The 25,157-nt window shown below is 45.2% G+C and overlaps 1 protein-coding gene across 4 annotated transcripts in view; it reads right to left on the minus strand.

Annotated features, from left to right (window-relative positions):
- NBEAL2 (neurobeachin like 2) overlaps nucleotides 1–25,157 on the minus strand; it is a 1,179,347-nt gene that overhangs the window by 580,970 nt on the left and 573,220 nt on the right. For all 4 annotated transcript variants that reach the window (XM_069645798.1, XM_069645800.1, XM_069645799.1 and 1 more), the window contains 2 exons: nucleotides 5,322–5,902; nucleotides 3,050–3,182 (listed from right to left, as the gene is read on the minus strand). In XM_069645798.1, the coding sequence (XP_069501899.1) occupies nucleotides 3,050–3,182; nucleotides 5,322–5,902 (714 nt within the window). The remainder of the gene's footprint in view (nucleotides 1–3,049; nucleotides 3,183–5,321; nucleotides 5,903–25,157) is intronic.

Here is a 25,157-nt window from a genome sequence, read left to right on the forward strand (position 1 = left end):
CCCGAAGTTGACGCTCCTCTGGAATTGGAGCCTCTGCCTCTATTCTTACCGCGCTTCTGACCCCTCTGGGGGTAGTAAGTGGGGCTTGCAGCCGGTTGACTTGAGTTGAAGTTGCCTGTGCCAAAATTGTTTTGAGCGGCGCGGGCTTGTCCTCGAAAGGACCGCCGAGAATTACTGCCCCTCTGTGAAGAGGGTTTCTGGGAAATTTGGTGCAGCGACTTAATAGTCTCGTGCTCCTTCTTGGCCGTCTCCAAGCCATCGTCTACCGCCTTCCCGAAGTGGTTGGCCTCTTCGATGGGTTTGTTGATAATGGATGTCTGGGTCTCAGGTCTGAAGCCTGACGTGCGCAGCCACGCGTGCCTCTTTAGGAGAGTAACCTGTGCGAGAGACCGGCCTGCTGTCTCTGCGGTGTCCAGGGTATTTTTTACAACATTCTGATTATCAAGTTTGCCCTCCGAGACAATGGCGAGAAGCTTGGCTCTGGTTGGTTCCGGAACCTCTTGAAGGCCTTCCTGGGGTAGGTTCCATTGGGCGTCGACGTAGCTTGCCAGGAACGTTGTGTTATTGGCAATCCGGATGGTATAGGCCGCCACCGACGTAACCCGTTTGCCTAAGGCATACAACCTCTTGGGCTCCTTGGGTGACTCTCCCATGGCAAGGGGAACCCCTGCTCTCTTGCGAGTGTTGGTCACCACCGGCGAGTCTGGGATTGCGTGTCCTTTGATATAAAGCGGGTCGGTGGGGGAGGGTCGGAAAAGTTTTTCGATCCTTGGGTTCATAGCCCTAGTTTGAGCGGGTGTGAGTAAGGAAGGGGCCAGCTGTCTCTTTACAGAGCTCAAGAGAGGGATAGACTGACTTGCCGGAGGCTTTTCATGAATAATATCCTCCGCGAAATCTTGTTCGGGCAAGGCTTCCAGAGTGGCAATTTTAAAGAATTCCGCTGCTTTTTTCAACATGTTGTTGAAAGCCATTTGATCATCCACCGGGGAAGCTCGTCGAATCGGGGTGGATCGGAGAGAGTCGAGGCAAATGATATCAGAGTTGTGATCGTTCTGCTGCGAGTCCTCCCAGTTGTCTGTTGCCCCTTGATCTTCCCCATAATTGTCCAGAAAAGAAGACTCCTCTTCTTCTGTATAGATGTGTCTATACGTGTCCATCTGGACATCTTCTTGATAGTCAACTTGGTGTTGGACATCTAGGTGTTGGACATCTTGTGTTTGAGGGTTAGGGACTACCCGAGCTTTTTTCGGCGGAGGTTGATCAGAAGCCCTGAAAAACTGTTCCAGCCGATCCATACCCCCCTCGAATTGCTCCGTGGCCCACTTGGATGACCCAAATTGACCTAGCTGAGTAGGAACCATGTTCTCCGTCCTAAGGCATTGAGAGGATCTCCTGAGGGTGCTTGAGAGGGGTAACTGGCTTTCTTCGTAAGAGTCTTCGGGATCGTCTTCCCAATCAGTGGAAAACACTTCAGCGGATTGCCCATAACTGTGGGCGGAACCGGTACTAGGCCCACCGCCGTAGCAATCCTATTGATGCTCTTATGGATAGTTACCGAATCTTCGGGAGACAACGCCTCCGATGATGTGTCGGCAGTGAAAATGTCTTCCGTGGCTCCAGAAGGGCCAGCGGATGGCTTCTCGGGTAGAGGCCTACTCGTAGTTTTCGGGCCTGTACGGGCCTTGGAAACCTTGGAATCCGTCGAAGTTTCTTGTTCTGAAACTTCGCCGCATGTCGTTTGGGGAGTAGCGCCATTGTTATGTTTCTTATGCCCAGTCGTCATGCGCTGCTGCGGATGCGGGGAAGGCTTTGGATCAGACCGATCCGTGGGTGCCGCCGCCGAAGTTCCCGGCGGACCCGTTGGCGCTTTCGCCTTGTTCGACAAAGTCGTCGAGGAGGGCGCTTGGGTTGTGTGCTTTGTGCGGTGCAATTGTACGCCCGTCACCGGGTGTGGTCCCTGTAGCAAGACCGGAGTCGAGCCTGGAAGGGTCGGGGACGGGCATGGCGGACCCTAGAATAGTCCGCCTCAAGGTCTATAATGTCCGCGTTGGACGTTTGGTCATCCGATGTACCCCCATCACTTTCAGCTGGTGTCGCGGCAGGGGAGGGAGGCTCCACGCGTGACATTCTGTACGCGGCCCACCGCTTCAACCGGCGCTCCTTAAGGGTTTTAGGTTTAAGGATTTTATATGCCGAACACCGCTTCTCGTCGTGCTCTAGGGGGAGACAAGCGTTACACGACGTGTGCTCGTCTTTCCACGAATATCTGACCCTACACACAGGGCAGAATCTAAATGGAGTCCTTTCCATAGCAGAAGGGAAGGGTGACCAGACCAAAAAGGAACGCAGTGGAAAAGAGGAAAGACATAATAACAGTATGGCAAACCCCAAGCCCACTCTCCCTATTGTGTAGGCCGGCCAGAAGGCCTGACCACGTGGAAGTCCGAACGCCGGATCTTAGGCGCCGGAACCCACAGCCGTAGGCGATTCCCCCGTAGTCTTCGTCGAAGATGTTCTTGATGGGCGAAGTGACTTAACGGGGAATAACTGACAATTCGGTAAGATAAACAATGTCTCATGAAGAGCCCCGCTATAGGGCGACCAGTTATCTGGGCGGAAAAAAACAATCTGAGGGACCTCGGCGCGTGAGGGATTTTGGGTACTACACATGTCACGATAGGGATAGTGTTTCAGACACGCCTATGCCGACGTCCCCTTTCGGTCCCCCGAAAGACAAGATGCAATACTCCGCGGTTACCACTGGATGTCGGACCATATGCAGAGCATGTGATTCTAAGCAGATTAACAAGCATCAGAAATGTTATTCTTACAAATCAAAAGTGCACCACTCCTGAAATCTATTCTCTTGAAGACATGTCCACCAGTAAGACGCACCCCACCGGCAGTAAGTAGGGCAATAGCACACTATGCTGATCAATCAAGTGGTACTCTGGCATGGCCAACTTCACATACACGCTACCCTCTTAGCTGCTAAAAGATATTGTCCAGAATGGCAGCGCAAACCAGATAGAAGTCAGGAGATACTCACCCATGTTGAGTCATTAAAGTGGCACTCTGGCAGGGCCACGGTCATGTACTCCTTTTTCGTGCACACAGCCACAACCAGCATCCCGTCCAGAGTGAAGAAAGCTTCAAACCCAGTACCACTGGCAGTGAAGAAGCTAGACAAAAAACACAGCATTGTTAGAGCATTACTAGGGAAAGTGGCTGGCAGGTCACTGGCCAAGGGGTACTAACGCTACAATGGTTCAGGGGCACACGAAATATTAGAGCGCCTGTATGGGGAAGTACGAGTGGGTTACCTAGGTAGGATGGAGGCCTGCTTCGGGAGAAATAGTGCCATCAGAAAACATCCAAAGACTCGCTAGACACCACCCACCCCTCTCCTCTCCTCTCCACCACCCTGTACAGCCGTGCCCTTGTATATCTGTACTGTTTTATTACTCTGTAAAGCGCTCCATTGCTTCTCAAAGCCAGGTCTGCGATCAATAAATGCCATAATAATAATAAAAAAGTGCACGCAGTACATTACGAACTGGCAGTGTTGTAGCAAGTAGAAAACATGCCAGACTGCAGGGGACTGCAGTCCTTACCGGGCATCCATTCCAAACCTCTATGAATCTGTCTATAGATGAGCACAAGAAATGTACACCGACCCTGCAAGGGGGCTATCCTGATGCCAGATTCACATGCACCTACTGTACACAAACACACACGATATGTATCAGCCCTTCCGGTCACTGAGAGTCAAAAACCACCCAGGAAATGTATAAATTGACATCAAGATCGGTGCACATCCAGCTTTCAGAATGACGACATTGGGCGCCCTGCCAAGGGTAGCTAATAGTTCTGCTGCCTGCTGGGTGGGCATTTACAAACATGCTGGAAACTGTTAGCTGCTTCACACGGTGTAGTTCCAATGTTTCAGTGAATCTGTAAACGATCAGCCACAGGATGCTACTGGCACCTTATCATGTGTTTGGATCATGATCCTCCCCTTAAAACAGCAAGCTGTATGAAAGCCCCCCCAGGTCTGGAAATACAATAGCCTGCTGCACATGAAGACCCCATGGAACAGTATTGCATTGTGCAGTTTGCACTGCACTTCAGCCCCATGGTACTAAGGTGCTTGATATGGTTTTATTTCTGCGGTTCATCCGTTGCAGAACTGTTGCAGGCATTTTGGTTATTGGTTGTTTCGTTGTTAAAGACAAGGTGACAAGGTGAGTGTTCAGTCCTTGTGTGGGACTGGCTTGGGTTTCGGTCAATCCGACTATTGAGTGGCAGCAAATGCCAATCGTAGTTCCGCCACCCTGGATTTTAGAGCTCGATGGGTGCGCCTTCTTGGACAGCAGGGCTTTCGGCTCTGCTAGAGAAGGATTCGCCTAGGAGCCGTGCAGACTACTGCAGGCATTGGTCCATTGGGGTCTCTTTGGGATAAAGGAAGGGCGGGGCTAAGTCAGTTTCCCAATCACTGGTGCTTTTTAAGACTAGCAACAAAGTAATTTGTAGTGCGCAATGGTTGTGCGTCACTGTGTCAGAGTGTGCAGAACATGGTTTGCGACATTACAAGGTACGTGGTATTATTTGTTCTGTATATAATGAAAACAACGATATAAACGCGTGTATGGGTAGACATGCTGGAGGACATAGAAAAGCAAACAAGACTTCAAGATACCCTTACCCTTCCAACTTCCCCTTCACCCTCCAAAGCAACAAAGGCCTTTGCCAACCTTCAAGGCTGCAACCTCTTTGGGGTTCTCTCTTCACGGACCAGTGCAAGGAATTCCTTTTACCCACGAAGTGAAATGACAATTTTTGTCTTTCTATTTTTTGGCACCTTCCTTTCCTCCACGGCCAACGCTCCCGTAAAAAAAACTCCCTGCATTTGCCCAACCAACAATTTCTCCCTACCTCCGCTATCAACATACGTTGCAGTGGAACACATTCAATGGAACGTGTTTGATTGCTGAAGAGGTTATACAAAATAAAATTGCGTTCAATGTAAGTCTATTTCAAGATCATAAGAACACCTTTTTACAGAAGCAATTATGCGCACGCTTGGGACACTCGAAAATAATGTTCAGAACAAGAATGCCAAGGATAGATTATTTAGAAGCACATATTCTTTTTTCCTTCAAATTTGAAGTTGAAGGCCTCACAGATCTATACATCTTCACCTTGCAATGGTGCACACCTCTTGGCTAGCTTCCTCAGCAGAAGCCTAATGCTTAGTGGCTGGACTGGACAAGCCCAGTCTACATTACATGTATGTGTGTGAAGTGATAGTGGTCACTCACCTATACAGCTGCTTCCGCTTCAATCCCACAGGCAGCTCGTGCCCCTCCGCCACTTCCTCGTTCAAGCAGATCCAGGCATGGAATGCAAACCCGCTACCAGGCCACCTCTGAATAACGGGAACCATGATGCCAGACATGCTTGGCATGAGGTCAAAGTACTGTAGCGCCCTCTCCGACCCATCCTTTCTAGCCATGGCTGAGAGTGCACGCACAACTTGGGTGGCATATGGGTGGCCAACAGCTGGGTCATCAACGCGTAGCAGCTGGATGAGTTGGCGGAGCTCCCCAGGCCTGATGGAGATTTGGCCTAGTACCTGCAGCAGGTGTATCAGATTATCTGCACACTTGGCATCCAGCACCTGGCCGGCAGCCAGAGCCGCCAGCAGGCAGCGCACCATCCCCGCTTCCACACACGTGGTACGGTTCTGTAGGGAGGAGTCACAGAGGCGTTTAAGGCAATCAGAGACGAATACTTGGAGGTCACGAGAGGTCAGGTCTGGCATCCACTGCACAAGAATCAGTAGGGGCTGTTCATTGCGGATAAGCTGCACAGAGGCCGAGCTGTGATCACGTTCCAGTGCCTAACAAAAAAACAAAAATTGAGTGAGTAAAACGGCACCCAGATAGCGTAAAATTCTTAAGTAATCTTTATAGCATTGAGTGAAACAAATATTTGTATAGGAGGGAGAGAGAAAAACAGCAAGAGATTGGAGAAATGAAGGCGAGCAAGGAAGAAGGAAAAATGGTATACTAGAAAAGGAAAGGGGTAGGATTAAAATAGGAGGAAGGATAAACAAAAACAAAGAACTTGGTACTAAAAACAAAATGAAAGTAGTAATACAAAAAGAATACTGAAAAATAAAGTGGAACAAAGAAAGAAATAAAGGAAACATGGGAAGTGTTGAATACATAACAATAATAAGAAAACATAACAGAAAACATACAAATAAACAGAAAGGGAACAATTGGGATTATAATCAAATGAAAAGATGTGAGCGAGGAGGACTGGATGGCAAAGGAATTATTCCAAACAGAAAGTAAAATTAGTGCAGGAAGGAAAAAGTGAACAAAGATAAAACCAAGGAGGGCAGAGGCGAGATTAGACATATCTTTGATGCCAGAATTAAGGAGTCTAAGACTCAAACGCAAAAATCTAGCTCTGCTCAAGAAACAGAAGCTGTCCCCTATTGAATATATATTAAGGGGAGAAAAAGTGTGTGCCAAAAGCATAAGAAATTGGTCATTTCACTGAAGAGAGATCTTTATGTTAAAGATAACCGGGCTATTCTAAAACAGCTCTCTAGTGGTAATGAAGGAACATTCTGGGGTACCATCAATTACACCTTGGGCCTTAAAGGGGTCTCCATGGAGTCTCAGATTAGGGAACAAATCTGGGTTGAATTTTATGAGACAAAATACCTTCTACTTGAAGTCTTTACAAATTATAAAGATCACTCTTTGGGCCCCATTAGATGGGGCACCTGTCCCTGGGAGGTTGATATTCTCTGGGCCATAGACCATCTTAAACCCTCGCAGGCACCAGGCCCTAATGTTATTCCCCTGTTTGTTTTGAAGGCATCGCCATCCATTTGGGCAACCATTCTTAAACCCCCGTTAGATCAAATCTTCAGAATCCATGAAATCCCAATGTCTTGGCTACAGTAGATCATTATTCCTATATTTAAAAAGGGTGATCTGGGCCCTAGAAACTATATATTGCTCCTTAAAGATCTAAACTATAGCATTACCCAGTCTCAAGCTAAGTCCAGATTTCTGGTGCGATTTAGGAAGCAACTGGGGACTTCCTTTAATGCTAACATGTTAGCTCATCTACACCATAACGTCCAGCATAGTAATGTTGGGTGGTTTATATGGCCTTCCTGGAAATGTCTAATGCGTTTGACTGTGTGGTCAGGTAAGTGCTGTGGACTAAACTTCTTCAGATGAATATCCCCAGAAGACTAGTTCAGCTGCTCTCTCTTCTGCACACAGGCACTATGCTGCAGATATGTCTTACTCAAGATGGCTCTCTTTCCTAAGTCATCAGATCACATTTAGGATTAAAGCAAGGATATACTTTAGCTCTGACCCTTTTTAACCTATATGACTGTGACTTTGATGAGGTGTGGCAGGGGATTGCTATTGTGTCTGCTAGGCTTGGCAGTCTGAGGTTGGACTGGCTAGCCTTCGCCAACGATTTTATTCTTTTTGATTGAACAGCTATAGGCTTACAATGCAAGATAAATATATTCTATAAGTATGCCCTAGATAATAATATGGTACCCAACAGCACTAAGTCGAAAGTGGTTGTTTTTGCCAGGGGACGGAAACCCAAGATCATGCATTGGGTAATGGGACTAGAAATCCTAGTTTGGTAACATCTCTGGAATATCTGGGTTATACTCTTAGTAATAATGCTTCTATAGCTATGTGGAGGGATACCCTTAATGGAAAAATTAGGATGTTAACTGCCCAAATGAGATGTTTGTCAGATTGTGTAAATGTTCTATTATGCCGGCTGTACGCTATTATTTGGCTACGGTCAAACCAAGTTTGCTTTATGAGCTGGACATACGCCTACTTGATGCAGGTGGCATGTTTAATACTATTCAAGGCAAAGTATGGAAGGAAGTATTAAATCGGTCTTTGGCATTCCCTAATTCGGTTAGTAGGCACAAACTCTGTCTCATTTCCCTGAAGGCACACCTCATGTGGAGACATGTCAACATACAGGAACATTATGTATCCTGAGGCTAACTCATTATATTGGGACATGAATCGCATTATGATGGAAGAGTGCACCATTTCTATTAATTCATTTAAGGGTCGGATTCATGATGCGCTATTTCTTATTGGGAGCTCCGAAGATGAGTTGATACATAGACCTGGTGTTGCGAAAAGAAGATTGGTGGAGTCTGATTGGGTGGAGACAGTTGACAATATTGGCAAATGCTCTACCTTTATCGAATATGCCCAGTTTGTACATAAAAAAAGACTGTCCCCAAATATCAACAATGCTTCCCGTGTAGTAAGGACCGGGCGACATTACCTACGATTTCAGATGAACCAATTTCATTCCAGGGAAAGAGTAAAAGGTTGGAAAACTTCCCTTGCACTGAGCACTTTAATACATCGTAGATTTTGCAACAAAATGGACACAAAGGAAGGTCTGAACCATTGGGTCATTGACTGCACGTATTTTAATGAAAGTAGGCATAGCTGTTTTAAGAACAAAGGATGTGGTGATTCTGAATTTGCGAAGAATCTGTTTTTATGTAGGCTAATGTGGGGAGAAAATTTGTCACTGATTTTAGCATTGAAAACATTTTTATTGTATGTATTGAATCAATTATCAGAAACTTGTTGAAAAGTTAATATTCATGTGTTTTTTATATATTCTTACTATGTAGATAATGATGAAGAGTTATATTCTTCATTATTGTGAAGTTGAAGATTTTAATTGTCGTGTAAGATTATATGTCATTGTGAAAGGTTTTTTGTTTCTTTTTGTAAAAACCATAATCACAATAAAAAAAGAAAGAAAAAAAGGTGAAAAAATCAATATAGGAAAGAAGGAAAAATATAAAGATAATGAAACATACTACACGTAAGAGAGGATCCTTGGAGAATGAAAAAAAAAGAAGCCAGGGCCATATTGGGAAAGACTGAGCAAGGAAGTGGTAAATGAGTGGGGCCAACGAGAGGCACTGTAACAGCCTCTTTCTAAACCTACCTGACTCCACTCTCTGCCCTTTACAACTAATCTAGAACAGGACTGCAAGACTTGTCCTTGGCTTCAAGCCCTGGGAATCGTATCTCTCCATCTCTGAAATCCCTTCATTGGCTCCCAGTGGATGCAAGGATTACATTTAAAATCCTCTGCATTGTCCACAAGGCTTTCTGGGGCGTGGGTCCAAAATACCTTCAACTATCCCTCCGTAAATTCCTCCCCTCTCGAGCCCTTCGCTCCTCTACTTCTAACTCCCCCAGGGTCAGCCGTTTTTCAAAGAAACAAGCTGGGAGCAGATCTCGGTCTTCAACTGGGGCCTCCCTTTGAAACAGCCTCCCGGCCATCTTGAAACTTGAGGAGAACCATCTCCGATTCCAGAAGTACCTCAAGACCTTCCACCTTGCCCCTCTTCTCCCCTGTTGATCTGTATTTTTGTTCTCTCTGCGCTGTGCATCTGGCCACCCTGTGTCCTTCGGGCCCAGGTGATCACCCTCCTTCCCACCTGCACTGTCTCGGGGCCAACTCTTGCACTAGGATCTGTGTCTGTACACATACAGTCCCCCATTCTTCTGCACTTATCAGATATACCCTACCTGACTAATCATGCACTTGCCACTCGCTGGCTGCACTATCACTTTTCACTGCCTTTATTTATTTATTGCACTTATTTATTCTGTTCTCTCCTCTCTTCTGCAATTTTCACCCCCCCCTTCCACGCACTTTCCCACTTTTCCATGCACTTGCGCGTTCTCAATGTCGCTGAGCCTAGTAAGATTGTTGTTTTTGTTCTTCCTTGTTCCCCTCCCTTTGCTTGGTCGTACTCTGAAACACTTGTGTATGAGCGCGATATAATTGAAATATCATATTATAATAAGTGTACAGAATTGCAAGACATTAGTAGATGGAGTACGAAGAATGCAACACGGGAATCCAACAGCAGCCAGATGAGGGGTGCAACAGCTGTGTTCTTTCTATCTACTTCAGCAAAGTTTCAGGTAGGACACGCATGAGTAATTTCACAAATGGAAGATGCAACGAATCCAGGGAATTCATCAGCAATTCCCAAAGGGCAGCCCCACTCCTTTTGAGACTAGGGAGGTTAGCCCCCTATGTAAAATACTCCCTAAGGGACAGGGACAAGCAGGATTTCACTGAGAGTGAGCCCCCACTTTAAGGCATGAGGGCTACCCAGTACACAAATCGATACCATCTCCCTCAGCACCAATGGCCCAATTGTTTTCAGCTTCTATTGGGACTGATAATGATGTGGCAGTGGGACCTTTACATGTGCTTGGTTGTGCTGCTGGCCCCTGCTGGAGGCCTGACCCACAGGACCAATGGTGTGGTGTCTCTTGTTAAAGGTAGAGGATTGAAAAGGCCGAGACCCTTAACTGGAGAGAATGAGTCTCTGGAGAGCTAAGCCGCAGCTGGGTGAGGGCCAGCCCGAGCAACTCTGCACACAGCCGGACCCTAGGCAGCGGAGCAGGTAGAGCCTGGAGGAGAGACCATGTCTCATATGTGGTGGGTGGAGATCCCACAGAACACTGAGTCAGGACAGCTGCGAGCCCCATGCCCCAAGGTCTCTGGTCTAGGGATACCAAACCACCACGGCACCTGGGAGCAGTCGAACCCAGACGCTCAACTAGAGAAAGAAGAGCAACGAGCCACTGACCCAAGAAGCGCAGTTCCAATGCTATCTGAGCCTTCCCTGACGAACACCGCGGAGACACAGGTACGTGGTTCACGCCGAGGACTGTTCAAACACAAAATCAAGGAGAGTAACGAAAGGCCCTGAAGGGGACACCAGAGACTGGAAACAAACAGATCAGCCCAAAGGGGGCAGGCAAGATTGTAATACCCTACAAAAGATGAAGAAAGACCAAACCCTAAAGAGATTGCCTAACCAAGGGTAAACCAAGCCTGGTACCCTAGAAGGGGTTACCAGTCACCTGATGAGAAACGAAAGACCCACAGAGGGTGAGTGGGAAGCGAAGAGCCCAAGAGCGGTTATTAGAAAGCATAAGGAAAGGGGAGGGTTCAGAATGAAGGAAAAGGGCAGCTGGGAGCCAAGGGTCCAAGCACGGGCACAAATCAAAGCCACTCAGAGTGTGGAGAATCAGAGCAAAGCAGACCCCCAACTAAAGTCTGCCGGTCCATATAGGACCCCAAAAACCTTTTGGGAATCAGAGACACCCTGGAGGGGTGGCAATGAGACATTATTTGGACCCTTGTAAAGCTTAAAACTCCAAAAAGCAAACCTAAGGAAGGTGTTTTTAAATTGTTGCAGTTAATCCATATTTCACAGAGGGACGCAGGAATTCACCTCTTTTGTTCATATTTGAAACTAAGGAACTTGTTATCTGTAAACTAAAAGAGCAGGCAAAAGCCTGAGAACTTTCAAAAAACCTTTCAAGAGACACTTTGAGGAGGGGGATCAGGTACCAACCAGCACAAACCAAAGAAGGGGAGTAAAGAACACTTCTGTGGGTTAGGTTTTGTTTTTAGTGGTAGGGTCAGTTAATACCATAGCATAGGTCTGGATCCAGGATCAGTTATTTTTATGTTAAACATCCTGACAAGCACCTTTTGTTGTTTTCTAGATTAGGGCCCCTTCACCACAGCAAGAGGGGTAGGTGAGACATTATCTTTACTTTAACAACGAGAAATAGGTTGAACCATGCCCAGTTGTTCATCTCCTATGTCTGTCCTACGACGAAGTCTATCACAGAACAGTGAAGTTACTGAACACCCGAGTGCCAAGTCTGGATTGGTTATTTGGTACAGCTAACGGGAGAAAGTCCTGAGGTACACTTCTGGAGGTGGAGGGATGAGAAAAATGCAGAGTATAATTTGCAGAAAATAGTTTCCACATCCATTAGTCAATGTCCTCGATGTTGGTGGCACTGATGTCAACAAATGGCATGTAAACACTGCATCATTTAGATATGTGCCTCTTTAATTTAGAGGTTATGCAAGCCAAGCTCTACTTGTTGGTCTGCAGTCCCTACGTCGCTAGACAGTCTTTTTAGGAGAAAGCAAGGACTTTCCAATTCCGACATGGTGTGAAATTGATATTGTGGGGATTACCGACCAACAGCAGGTTTGTAGTTGGCGATACATGTTGAAAGCCCCTAGAGGACTCCTTTTCAAAAGTAAAACTGGTGCATACTTTAAAGATCGCATGTTTAGTGACAAACACGTGTACTTCGAGGAGAGAATGCCATCAGAGGGTCCCATAACCTTACTGAATACAAAATGTTAAGGATTTAGCCACAAATAATGATATGACAGCGGAAACAGATTGACTTGGGAGCAAAACGAGGAATAATGTATATATCTATATATGTATATATGGTAAGGAATGCAGGCATGGAGTTCAAGCCATCACAATAGAAGAATGTAAGCTTGGTGAGGCCTAGGGAAATCTAGGTGTGTGCTGGGCTTCAGAATTCTTGTTAATAGTAATCATCTAATATACGTGACTATAATAACTGCATAAAAAGTGTTGTGACTGCCGATAGGCACATCACAACTGTCCTGCAACATGAATAGGATAGCCCCACTGGTTTTAATTCTTTCAGCCATCTTCCAATAAAACAATAATACCACTGTCCAACCATTACATCACAAATGCACAACTATCTGGCAAAAGTAACATGCATCACAACTACTCTAGCCAATGACACCACAACCTTAATACAACGATAAAATCATTTCTGAACGGTCCCACGATAAGACAATCATGCCATAAATAAACAGCAACAGGACAATGAGACCATCAGTGGACAGCAAAAATGAAGTCAAATGAGAGACAGACTACACAATGAACATGACAACTGGCCCCCAGTAAGTACATTACATGCTAAATATACTGCAAGAAGAAAATAAATGACAAAAGAATTGGACTATATTATTTCAGGGAGGATCTGGTCTCATATTCAAACCAAAATGTCACTTCGACTATCCTGCAAAAAAAACATGGCAACTGCACTAGCATATGAATGAATACTGTGACTATGCACAAAACAGACAGAATGAATCAAAATTGTTCTGCAACAGAACAATGACATCACAACTGCCCTAAAATACCAAATGCTACCTTCAAATACCCCTGCAACGATAGACCCCATGAAAATATGAAGTAGTGGGAGCAATCTCTCCCAACCAAGCAGTCTGAAAACATGAATTTCATCTTCTGACACTAATGGAGAACCGTCAACAGAAAGAAGACAGCACTAGCACACTTCCATCACTTCTAAGATTTTATTTTGTCTCTTTAAAAACAGTTTACAAAACAAAAGCATCAATCAAGGTCCAACACTACTTTTTCCTAAACAGCTTCTTTAAGTTTTTTTTTTTTATTGTATATGGTACTAAACTACCTTTACAATATATTTAATATATATATTTAATATACATTACATCACAATCTCTAATGTCAAAATCGTTGCATAAATACACTGCATCATCAAAAATGAATCACCTAAATAATACTATTCCTAAAATGATTAATCATCAACTTTCAAATTGAACATTTTAACAAAGTTTAAAATCACAAATATTACAGAATTAGAAGAGCCATTTATTAAATCAGACCATAAAGCACCAATACTACTAAAATCCAATCTATGTATAAATTCCTAAAAAGCAATAATCTTTTAAAACTAAAAAAGGGAGAGGTCATTAAAAGGTACTTCAATATTTCAATACTATTTTGATCCTTACAGAATCTACAGAAAATCATTTCAATTGCAATTCTTTTCCTTCTGGCCAACACTTCCCGGGTCAAAAGAATGTTGAGGCGGAATCTCAAAAAATCAAAGGCCCCTTACGATGTGGAAATAAACACATATAGCCAAGTAAAATTTAAGCTTTCGTATGCTTATAATGAAGATGTTTCATAGACCTGTAGCTGTGCATATTTTCAATGGTTCTTCTCCAGTCATCAGCATAGAGCTTTTTTTTTTTAATATTCATAAGCTCCGTGTCCAAATCATTCAATACAAAACCCAGATCTCCCAATATATCTTGGAACTTAAGTCCTCATATAATAATATTATACCATTTTGTCGGTTCTTCAAGATGTATTTCATATCTTCACACCAAATAAAATAAATTCCATTTTGCAATACAAGACAAGAAGTATAAACCTAATTCATATCCAATTACAGTCATTGGTACACAGTTAAGTAATTTTAAAACTTTTCTCCACATATGTGCTTTCAACTGTTCTAACTTATCCAAGCATGAATAGGAGATAGATTTCTATGCCATATAGGAGCGTTGGTCAATCTTCCCTCATAAAATCTTATCAAGGGGAGAATAGAAAATTGACCATATTTATTATCTATTCTTTTCATTTGACACCCCACATGTTTAGCTTTAGTCTTCAAATATTCAATTTTTTTCAATACAGCTGGCTTGTTAAAAATGGGGAAGCCTAAATAAATTAATTTATCAATACACTGCACTTTTTTTTGACTTAAGAACCAGGTATAATCAACTTTTTTGTTTTTCCCAGAAAATTATACAATTTTAGTTGTATCTGTATTACTACTTTAAAAACAAATTCTTGAGTAAACAGCTAATACATTCAGCAAACCCTGTAATCCTCACCCTGTGCAATCAAATAACATAATATCTTCATAGATTATGCAACAATATTCTTATTTTTCCATATTCGGTGATACAAATACATTCTGGGTTATTTCTTCTTCTATGTCGGATATATACAAGTTAAAAAGATGGTGCTAAAATGCAAACCCTGTCTAAGACCTGTATTCGTTAAAATGTCCTTTGTTAAAAGACTATTTCTATCCAAACTAACTTTTAAATATGTATTGCAGTACAATGTAATTAGCCACTTCAATACACCTTTAGCAATGCACCATTTCAACAATTTAGACCTCATGGTTGTAACACATGATATAACCAGCTCACACTTAAAAAGTGTAACTTTATTTAACTAATTAGTAAAGGATCTTTTAAAAGACTGGACCAATCAAAATACCTTTCGACAAAAAGCATTAAGATTCCCTGTAATTTCAACTGATAGTTATGTTACCAGCTAAAATTTAAAGATATGTAATTATTCAATTTAAATCAAGGTCTTCACATTTAACATATTAATTGCATTTGATACACATTTGCAGAGAAAAAACAAAAGAAAACCAGTTCAATCAAAAGGGACAGTGTTATTCTGACATGGTACTTTGAAAAAGTGATGATTTCAAAGCACTCAAGTGTAGATTAAGGCTGCAGAATGCAATCTACAGTAGCTGCAAGGAAAGATTTTGGGGCTGGAGAACTCGCCTTGGCTCCGGAGTAACAACTTTAAACACTTTTTATATTCACTATCACTTTTGGTGATATAAGTATCAAGCACGCTATTTAAGAATTGCACAATCCCAAATCTGTTTGCATTAGGTCTGATTTTGATTGTTCTTCTAAATGCTTGCAGCCAACATATGCATCGGAAAAGTGTGTGTGTTTTGAAGACCTCACTTTCAAACAGAATCGTGGACTGGTAAAAAAATAAATCTGTTTCTGGTGTGAGGGATCTGCAACCTTTGGCTCTCCAGATGCTCTGGACTACAACTTCCATAGTTCTTATCCAGCAATGTCAAGGATCATGGGTGTTGTAGTCCAAAACATCTGGCAAGCCGCAGTTTGCAGAGCCCTGACATATGTCAAAACATTTACATGAACAATGTTTAATGAATCCTATGTAATTGTTTCCCATGGTCTGGAGGGCCCACCTCACAGAAATGACAAAAGGAAGGACAGAGTTCCTAATCCAGTTGCAGAAAAAACACTTATCTAAGAGCCATCAAAGCAAATGCCTTCTACATTTTGGCAGCAGCGAGAATCTATTCAGATGTGACAAGTGGGTCCTGATAAGCCACGCCCTCCAAGCAATACATGCAGATGCCAGTGCATCTCCATATAATTAGTGAACCTACTGGACAACAAATCTGAACTTTATTGCCTAATGTCTGAATAGGAGGACTGCACTGGACTCAAATATCATGCAGCACAAATGTCAATACAAACACTGCTCACACAATCACTGACAAACAGTGGAAGGACGGCGACTCACAACATTTTCAAGACTGTCCACCCGAGAGCCAATCAGCACTTGAAAGGGTGAACAATACCAAATGTGGGAATTAAAACCAAGTTCAATAATAATGCAAAGCCAGTCTTTTGGGAAATGTTGCCATTTATTTAAACATCTTGGCAATATATTGGTATTTGCAGGATGTCCATTTGACTCTTTTGGGTGGGAAACTATATACCCCTCAATCTCTATTTGCATGTATGTTTCATCTTGTACCCTCTTTGTATTATCCAGGTTGTGGACAGCATCACAGATCACTTCCTAAATCCTCCCTTACTTTTAGTTACATCTACTTACTATAAACAAGTCGATGCTCATAACACCTCAACCTATTCTAATTGACATTTGCAAATCCATTCAGAAGACTTTTACTGATGATGAATAGAGTGCATAGGATTTTCTTCCTTGTGCACATACTGATCATATTTTAGGACACGATGCATCCCAAAAATGGATTTTGTATCATAGTTTTTTTATTCAGCAGAATTCATTATAAATACATATCACATGGTGGAGGTGGAACCCCTATAGCTGAAAAAAACAATTTGTATTGACTTTTCCCAAAATTGTATTTGTAACAACTTTGGACTCACTGGATGGATTTGGAGAAAACTTTCCAAAAAGGGAATCACTGGTTTTGGCCCCTCTTAACTGGACATGTTGGGGAAAATTCATTAAATGGTTCAAAAGTTATTGGAAACATAAAAAGGCTGTTTTTTGGCCTACTCCCATTAATTATTCCATAAACAAAAAAGTGCTTCTTTTGAACACCGAGAGTGCAAAAACCACTGGCCCATTTGCACCAGAAAATATACTTCAGCACAAAGTGCTGTAGAAGAACAAGTTACCTCTTACCTTGTAACGTTCTTTCAATGGGATGCTCCTCCAACGTATTCCTTATCTTTGATAGATCATCTCCCAGCTTGCTGGCCTCGGAAAAAGATTTTCAGTAGAGGGCGCTGCGCGTCGACGTCCCTCGAGCCGATGTCCCTCGACGGCCTCCGTATCGGCGCCGACGTCACCACGCGTATAAATAGACTCGCGCGGCGTCCGTTGCTCAGTTCCGTTTTGACGTTAACAGTTGTTTTACATGAATTGGTTATTGACCTTGAAGGAGCGTAAGCTGCAACCACAAGGGAAGTATTACTGCGGGGATGGATGGGAGGGGCGATAAGGAATACGTCGGAGGAACATCCCATCGAAAGAACGTTACAAGGTAAGAAGTAACTTGTTCTTGGAAGGGATTGTGTCCTCCGACGTATTCCTTATCTTTGATAGACTCCCATAGCAGTGGTGTGTAATTGGAGGTTGGAGTAAAACGCCATGTTACCTTTTAGGAGCGAACCAAATGTAATACGGCTTTGCCAAACCTAGTCTCTTGACTAGAGGAGGAATCCAGGTTGTAAAATCTTGTGAAGGTATGTGCGGACGACCATGTGGCAGCCGCACATATGTCTCGAACCGGAACCCCTCTTTGGAGGGCCGAGGAGGCTGCGGTACTCCTGGTTGAATGAGCCCCAAAGATTGTGAGGAGGCTCTTTCCCTGCCAGTTTGTAACATTCCAGGATGGCCAAAATAATCCATCTGGAAATGGTTTGTTTTGTTATCGGTAGTCCCAACTTGTGCCCTGAGTAACCCACGAACAGTTGGTCTGCTTGCCTAATCCTAGCAAGTCTGCTGATGTAAAAGCTTAAAGCCCGCCTTGGGTCAAGCCTATGTAGCCTTTCTTCCCCTTTCCCCGGATGGGGAGGCGGATAGAATGAAGGTAAGGTAATTTTCTGAGTGATGTGGAATTCAGAAACCACCTTTGGGAGGAAATTAGGCTTCACCTGTAGGACAACCTTGTCTTTATGAAAAATTGTATGAGGCGGTTTACAAGATAGACCTTGTAATTCACTCACCCTTCTAGCAGATGTTAAAGCCACTAATAAGACAGTTGTAAGGGTGAGAAATCTTAGCGAACAAGAGTGGAGTGGTTCGAAAGGAGTACCCATCAGGAAATTTAAGACTAAATTTAAGTCCCATAAAGGAACCTGGAAAGGTCTTGGAGGATAGACATTAGTTAATCCCTTTAGAAATTGTATTACTAAGGGTAATTTGAAATACAAAGGCTCCTCCGTAGTGCGCTTGAAGATCAATTGCGCTGCGAGATAGCCCTTGATAGTGCCAACTTGAAGGCCTGAATTTGCCAAGTAGAGTAGAAAGGATAACACCGTTGGTGTACCACATGAAAAGGGGTCGATATTCTCTTCTCTACACCAGCTGCAAAATTTGTTCCAACAGCAGCGGTATAAAGACTTTGTTGCTGGCCTTCTGGCCGTAAGCAACACTTCCGTGACGTCATCAGGGAGGTCCCAATCCTTGTATCTCAACCTTTCAGAAGTCAGGCATGAAGGTTGAGGGTTCTGATGTCTGGATGGAGAACCTGACCTCCCTTCTGTGAGAGAAGATTCTCCTTGAGTGGAAGACGAATTGGAGGGCAGATGGACATGTCCAGAAGGTCCGGGTACCACGTTCTCCTGGCCCTGTCTGGGGCAATTAGGATCATGGTCCTCCGGAATCTTCTCAACCTCCTGATCATTTGAGGAATGACAGAGACTGGTGGAAAAGCGTACAGGAGTGGAAACTCCCAGTCCACTACGAACACGTCCCCTAGAGCTCCTCTCGGGGGAAATTCCCTTGAACAAAACAGATCGCACTTTCTGTTGGTACTGGTGGCAAACAGATCCACTTGAGGGGTTCCCCAAAGGGCAAAGATCTCCTGAAGGACTTCCTGAGCTAGTTCCCACTCGTGGGAGACTGTGCCCTGCCTGCTCAGAGCGTCGGCCGTCAAGTTCTTCTCTCCGGCTAGGTGAACTGCCGATTCCTTCTTGAATTGCCCAAAACCAGAGCTGCATTGCCTTTCTGCACAGTGGGAGTGATCCTACGCCTCCTCTTTTGTTGAGGTAGTGCATGGCCACTGTGTTGTCCGTCATTATTAGGACATTTTTCCCCTGTACAGATGGCAGAAAAGCTTTCAGCGCTAGTCTGATTGCTCTCAGCTCTAACAGGTTGATATGTAGTCTGGACTCCGATGGAGACCAACTACCGCTGATGGTCAAGTCGTTGGTATGGGCTCCCCACCCCGTGAGGCATCTGTGACTATTGTTATCTCCGGCCATGGTTGCCAAAACAGTTCCCCCTTCAAGATGTTTTCCTGGCAGACCCACCACTGAAGGTCTCGAGCCACCTTGTCCGGAACCTGAAGGAGGACTGTCATTCTCCCTGAGAATTGCGACCACTGAGTTCTCAGTGCCCAGTTTGTGAAGGAAGTGGCAGACATAATCTAGCTGGATCTGAGCTTGTTCCGACAATACAGCTCTGATCAGCCAATCGTCCAGGTAGGGGTAGATGTGGATCCCTTCCCTCCTTAGATTTGCAGCCACAACCGACATTAGCTTGGTGAAGACCTTCGGGGCGGAGGTCAGCCCAAATGACAGAACTCAAAATTGATAATGAGAGGCCCCAATTGCGAACCTCAGGTATTTCCTGTGTTTGAGAAGGATTGGCACATGGAAATAAGCATCCTGGAGGTCCAGAGATACCAGCCAGTCCTAGAGCTGGAGGGCCTGAGGGATCTGAGAGAGAGTTACCATCTTGAACTTGTCCTTCCTGAGGAACTTGTTCAATTCTCGTAAGTCCAAGATAGGTCTCAGTCCTCCGTCTTTCTTCGGTATGAGAAAGTAGGGGGGGGGTACCAGCCCTTGTTCCTCTCCGCTACAGGTAACGGTTTTATGGCACCTTTCTCTAGCAGGTCTACAATTTCCTGCAAGAGGAGCGGATCTGGAACTTTCAGAGAGCTGTTCCCCGGTGGATGACTCTGAGGGATGCGTAGAAAGGGCAACCGTCTCCAATGCCCAAGCATCTGACGTAATAGCCTGCCATTCCGTCAGATGTTGAGTTAACCTGCCCCCTACTGGTGTCTTGTGAGGAGAGTCCTCAGAGCGGTTTGAAGGCGGCTGATGCAGATGCCGAGGGTAAAGAGGCACCTCCTGCTGCTGCGGCTTTTGTATTTTTACCCCGTCCACCTCGGATGAATTTTTTCGGACCCCTTTGAACTGGCTGTCCTCTGCCTCTTCTGAATGCGGAATAGAAGCGAAAGGACTTACCTCTCCATGAGGTTCCTGAGGGGTGATATGGTGTCTGACTGATTGCAGCTCCTAGGGATTTTGCTGCTGCCTTTGATGTTTGTCGTTTTTCTAAACTGTCATCCGCCTTCTTACCAAACAAAGAAGAGCCGTCAAAGGGCATATTCAAAAGTCTGCTTTGCACATCTGGAGCAAAAACAGACTTTAGCAACCAAGCAAATCTCCTGGTTGTTGTACTTGCCGCCATGGCCCTGCTGATGCTGTCAGCAGAATCGATGCCAGTCTGAAGGGATTCGCACATTGCGTCCTTACCATCCTTAATGATGATGAAAAACGCTTCCCTTTCTTCTCCCTCCGGGAGGCAGTCAGCCGCTGATGAAGCACACTCCCAAAGTGTGTGGCTGAACCTTGCGAGCGTACAAGTAGCATTGATGGATTTCAACGCCATGCTACATGCGGAAAATACTTTTTTGGCCATAGAGCCATATCTCTTATCATCCCTGTCCTGTGGAACAGTAGGGTAAGCCGATTTACTACCTGCTGAAGTAGCTGCCTGAACAACCAGACTCTCCAGAGTTGGGCGTTTGGATAAATATTCCGGGTCAGCAGAACACCCGATATTTAGCTGATCATTTTTTGTTAACTGCCGGGATTACCTCAGGTGTTTCCCAGTTTGCCAATATTCTCCTTTGTAATGCCGCATGAAATGGCACCACAGGATCCTCCTGTGGACCTTTGACCAAGATGTCTGTGAGGTCGTCTTGCTAAAAAGCAGGTGAGGGTGTGGACGATCCCATAAACTCCATTATCCTTGCCATCAAGGTTCTATATGGGGTTTCAGCATGTTCCCCTGGGTCTGGTGTGGCAAATTCCACTTCTGGGGAAGTGTCCAACCCCCTTGCTTCCTGTAGGGATTCATGGAGGTATTTCAACCTACCTTCCTCAGAGGTAAATTCCTCTGGTGCAAGAGTTGCAGATCCCTGCAACTCAAAAGGTATTTCCTGATCCGAATTCTCCCCTTCTTCATAAATAAAAGACAAGACTCTGGAGTGATCAGGTCTTGAAAATGGTATAAATCCCATTTCCAGAGCAGAAGGAGCCAAATTCGTCATGATTGGCTGAGAAAACGTCAACGTCGTCGACGCGGACGTTAAAGGCTTCGAAGCCATCGAAAAAGGCGTCGAGAAAGGTGGTAGAGGCCTTGATGAACTCGAGAGTATCGGGATTCTACTCGAGGTTGTCGACGACATTCTCGTGCTCGAGGCTCTGGGTATGGCCACTGGCTGTGAGGTGGCCGTGGGTTTATCCTTTCTCCGCGTCGATGTCGGCATCGAAGACGGCGTCGACTCGACTGACCTGTGCGTCGAAGAACCCTTCGATAACGGCGTTGACGACACCGATCTATGCGTCTCGAAGAGTGAGGGGAACTGCTTCGAGACCTAGAACGAGAATGTCTTTTGTGATGGCGAGGAGACGAATGTCTCGACTCCGCCGAGGAAACTTTCGAAGAAGTTTTAACTGCCTTACCTCTCTCGAGCTTCTTGTTCTATTCTTGATGGTCGTGCAGATTATGGTACCTCCATCCCAAAGTACCACACTGATAGAAAGAGATTCACTACCAGTGCAATCTTTGAGGCCAGAGGTGTAGAGTGCCGTCAATCTGGAACCAGGAACACCGGAAGGACCCCCTGACCACTGTAAGGCAATTAGTGATTGAATCAAACAGTCGCAGTATATGGCAATGCAATACAATGATAGGAAGTGTTCAATGTCTTACCTAGAGGTGCTGGCCAGAAAACCTGAAAGGGTTGAAGAGTAAGAGGGGTCCGGGATAGCACTCTTGATGGAACACCTGAGCCAAGCAGGATTCAAGGGATGATCCGTGAGCAGTCCGAGAAACAGTCCAGGGTCGGTAACCAAAGATAACAACAAAGTTGCAAGTTCAAAATCGAAGCTTGCAAAGCAAAAGGTCGTGATACCTGATGACAGACTGAAATCCAGGGAAAAGACAAAAGGCAATCCTTATAACGTTCCGAAGTCAAGAAATCCAAAGAATCCAAAAAGGTTTGTAACGCCGTGCAGCACTCCAAAGCAGCAGCTGTGAAGCGCTTCCTTCACGTTTCACCTGTGCTTTTAACTGCGGGAAAAATCATGTGACACAATCACGTGAGACTGCATCATATGACCCTTGATGTTAAATGAGCCAGTTGCCGGCGCTAGGTCACGTGTCACCGGCGTTTTGTGGTCACGTGATCGGAGGTTCCTTGTATTCCTATGGAGGAGCGCTGCCGTGTAAGAAAAGTTCTTTGTGTGCTCGTGCAGAGGCGCTGCCTTGAAGAGAAGCGCCATGGTAGATTCCAATGCAGAAAAGGCCGTAGGTACCCTTGTCTCTTTCTGGGCTGCTTGACACGTGTGAGAACTGAGGGAATGGCAGGATCGTGTGTGTGTTTGGGAGACGTGACAACTGACGGAATGGCAGGATCGTGTCTGTGAACTGACGGAATGGTAGGATCGTGTTCGTGTCTGGGAGGCGTGGCACGAGTGTACCTGGGGAAAAGCGTGATATTCCCCTTACGCTCCTTCAAGGCTTTCGCCATCATGGACATGCAGTCCTCGCACTCCGAACAACGGTGATCGATTCCCAGGCACCATAAACAGATCCTGTGAGGATCAGTCAACGACATTTTCTTTCCACAGTCACAACATTTTTTGAAGCCAGACCGTGGAGTCGTCGGTTCGGGTGAGGAAGCCATCGAGTACGAGTCGGTATTCACGAGGAATAATGACATATTTGACTGAAGAACTGAGCAACGATATTACGAGGCCCCACGAAGCGCAGAAAAACTGAACTGAGCAACGGACGCTGCGCGAGTCTATTTATACGTGTGGTGACGTTGGCGCCGATACGGAGGCCGTCGAGGGACATGGGCTCGAGGAACGTCGATGCGCAGCGCCCTCTACTGAAAAAAAAATTCCGAGGCCAGCAAGCTGGGAGATGATCTATCAAAGATAAGTAATACATCGGAGGACAAAATCCTTTTGAAGTGCCTTTTTTTGGTTTGGGGTATGCATGGTGCATTGCCGTACTGAGGCTTTTCAGGACTGAAATGCCACCATTTTTGTCCACCTTGATTCAGGCGATTTCCGTGGTAAACCTGAGGGAAGCCAAACACGATAAATGATCAAAATTTTTTTTGGAGGAGGCAAAGCGGCGGTTTTGCATCAAGGTAGATTTGGGGAAGGAGAAAGATGTGAAGGGGGAGAGTGAGAGGTGGGCTAGTAAGAGAGTTTGTATTACTGGGGGAATTTTTCTGATTTCCAAAGGATGCCTGCGGAATTTACTGATTTCGAAAGGATTCCAAAGGAAATGTTGCAAGTCGCGCTTGAAATAAATGTGTGTGACAAACCAGCAACAACCTGTGGTGCCTTCCCTTCACTGCCAGCATTGTTATTTCGCCATCAGAACACACGAGGTGTTCACACTTCCAAGATGGCTGCCCGTGCTGCTTAAGGGAATGTCCACGGCCAGCCTCCCCACCAGAGAGCAGCCTCCTGCTGATTGGGCCACCCACTAACTTTGAACCTATCGGAAACCGGAAGGCGCAAGCCAGCCCTTCCTGGGAAGGCACTGAGGGTAAGGCCTGCAACTGTCCTGAGACTGTCCCGAGCTGACCAGAGCCCAGGGCCAGACCCCCTGCCCTTGCACATTGAGACTGTGAGTAACCTATGAAACTATGAACATGCCCTCCCACCTATCTTTTAATTTGGATTTCCCTTGCCACCTCTCTGCAACAATGCTTGTTTGTTGACTGTGCACTATTTGCCTACCAATACTACCCAGGCCTACAATGCTCACCATCACACTATCCTCGCTGTAAAATGGAATCGAGGCGACCCTATGTCTGTTTCTGAACTGCTGCATTTTTTGGGCATTCACTGTAAAATCGAATTTAGGCGAACCTATGTCTGTGTTTCTGAACTGCTGCATTTTTAGACATTCACTGCAAAATCGAATCTAGGCGACCTTATGTCTGTGTTTCTGAACTGCTGCATTTTTAGGCATTCATTGCAAAATTGAATCTTCTGTGTGCGAGTAGTATGTAATGCGAGTAATAGCTAACAAGACACTTGCTCACTGCTGACTGTGTACTGCCCTAGCATATTCGAACTTGCCGACTGCTGTGTCGCATCTCCTCCTAGGTGCAGATTACCGGGCTCCTCAGGGCGCTCCTTATGCTGTATCACATTCTGCCTCTAATAGCAACAAGTATCACCCAGCTACATATACAGCCGGCACACCTTCAGCCTTCACTCACCTTACCTCTCCCTAGCCTTACCCCCCTGACCCTGCGAATGGCGACCCCTACAATGGTCCTTATGATACCTACCTCAGGCCTCCAGCACCTTAACACTGACACTAACCCATACTTCAACGACCCAGCTCTCTGGTTGGAACACTTCGCTAGTAAACCCACTCCGAATCAACCGTGTTCCCTATCTCTTAGAAACAAAAGATTAGGCACCAGATTCCGCATACGCCCCACCCGCAGTAATCTCCCCAAGCAAACACCACACACACCACCGTGCTCAGCCACTGCACCCACTAACAACAATCCTCCTTCTACAGAGGCAAAATTGCCGCTTATTAAGGGCGCCCTCATCAACGCCAGATCCCTCCCAGGACACACTCTAGATCAGAGGTCGCCAAACAGTCGATCGCGGGCGACTAGTAGCTCGCCTGAGCCTTTTCAGTCGCCCGCGCTGAAGATACCGAAAAATAAACATTTATCCTAAGTTATATTATTTAATGGTGATTTTTGCAGCCATGTTCAGTGTTCAGGATCAGAACCCTAGTCGGC

The sequence above is a fragment of the Ambystoma mexicanum genome, chromosome 2p (assembly GCF_040938575.1).
Source record: "Ambystoma mexicanum isolate Mex_15411 chromosome 2p, UKY_AmexF1_1, whole genome shotgun sequence".
NCBI classification, from domain to species: Eukaryota; Metazoa; Chordata; class Amphibia; order Caudata; family Ambystomatidae; genus Ambystoma; species Ambystoma mexicanum.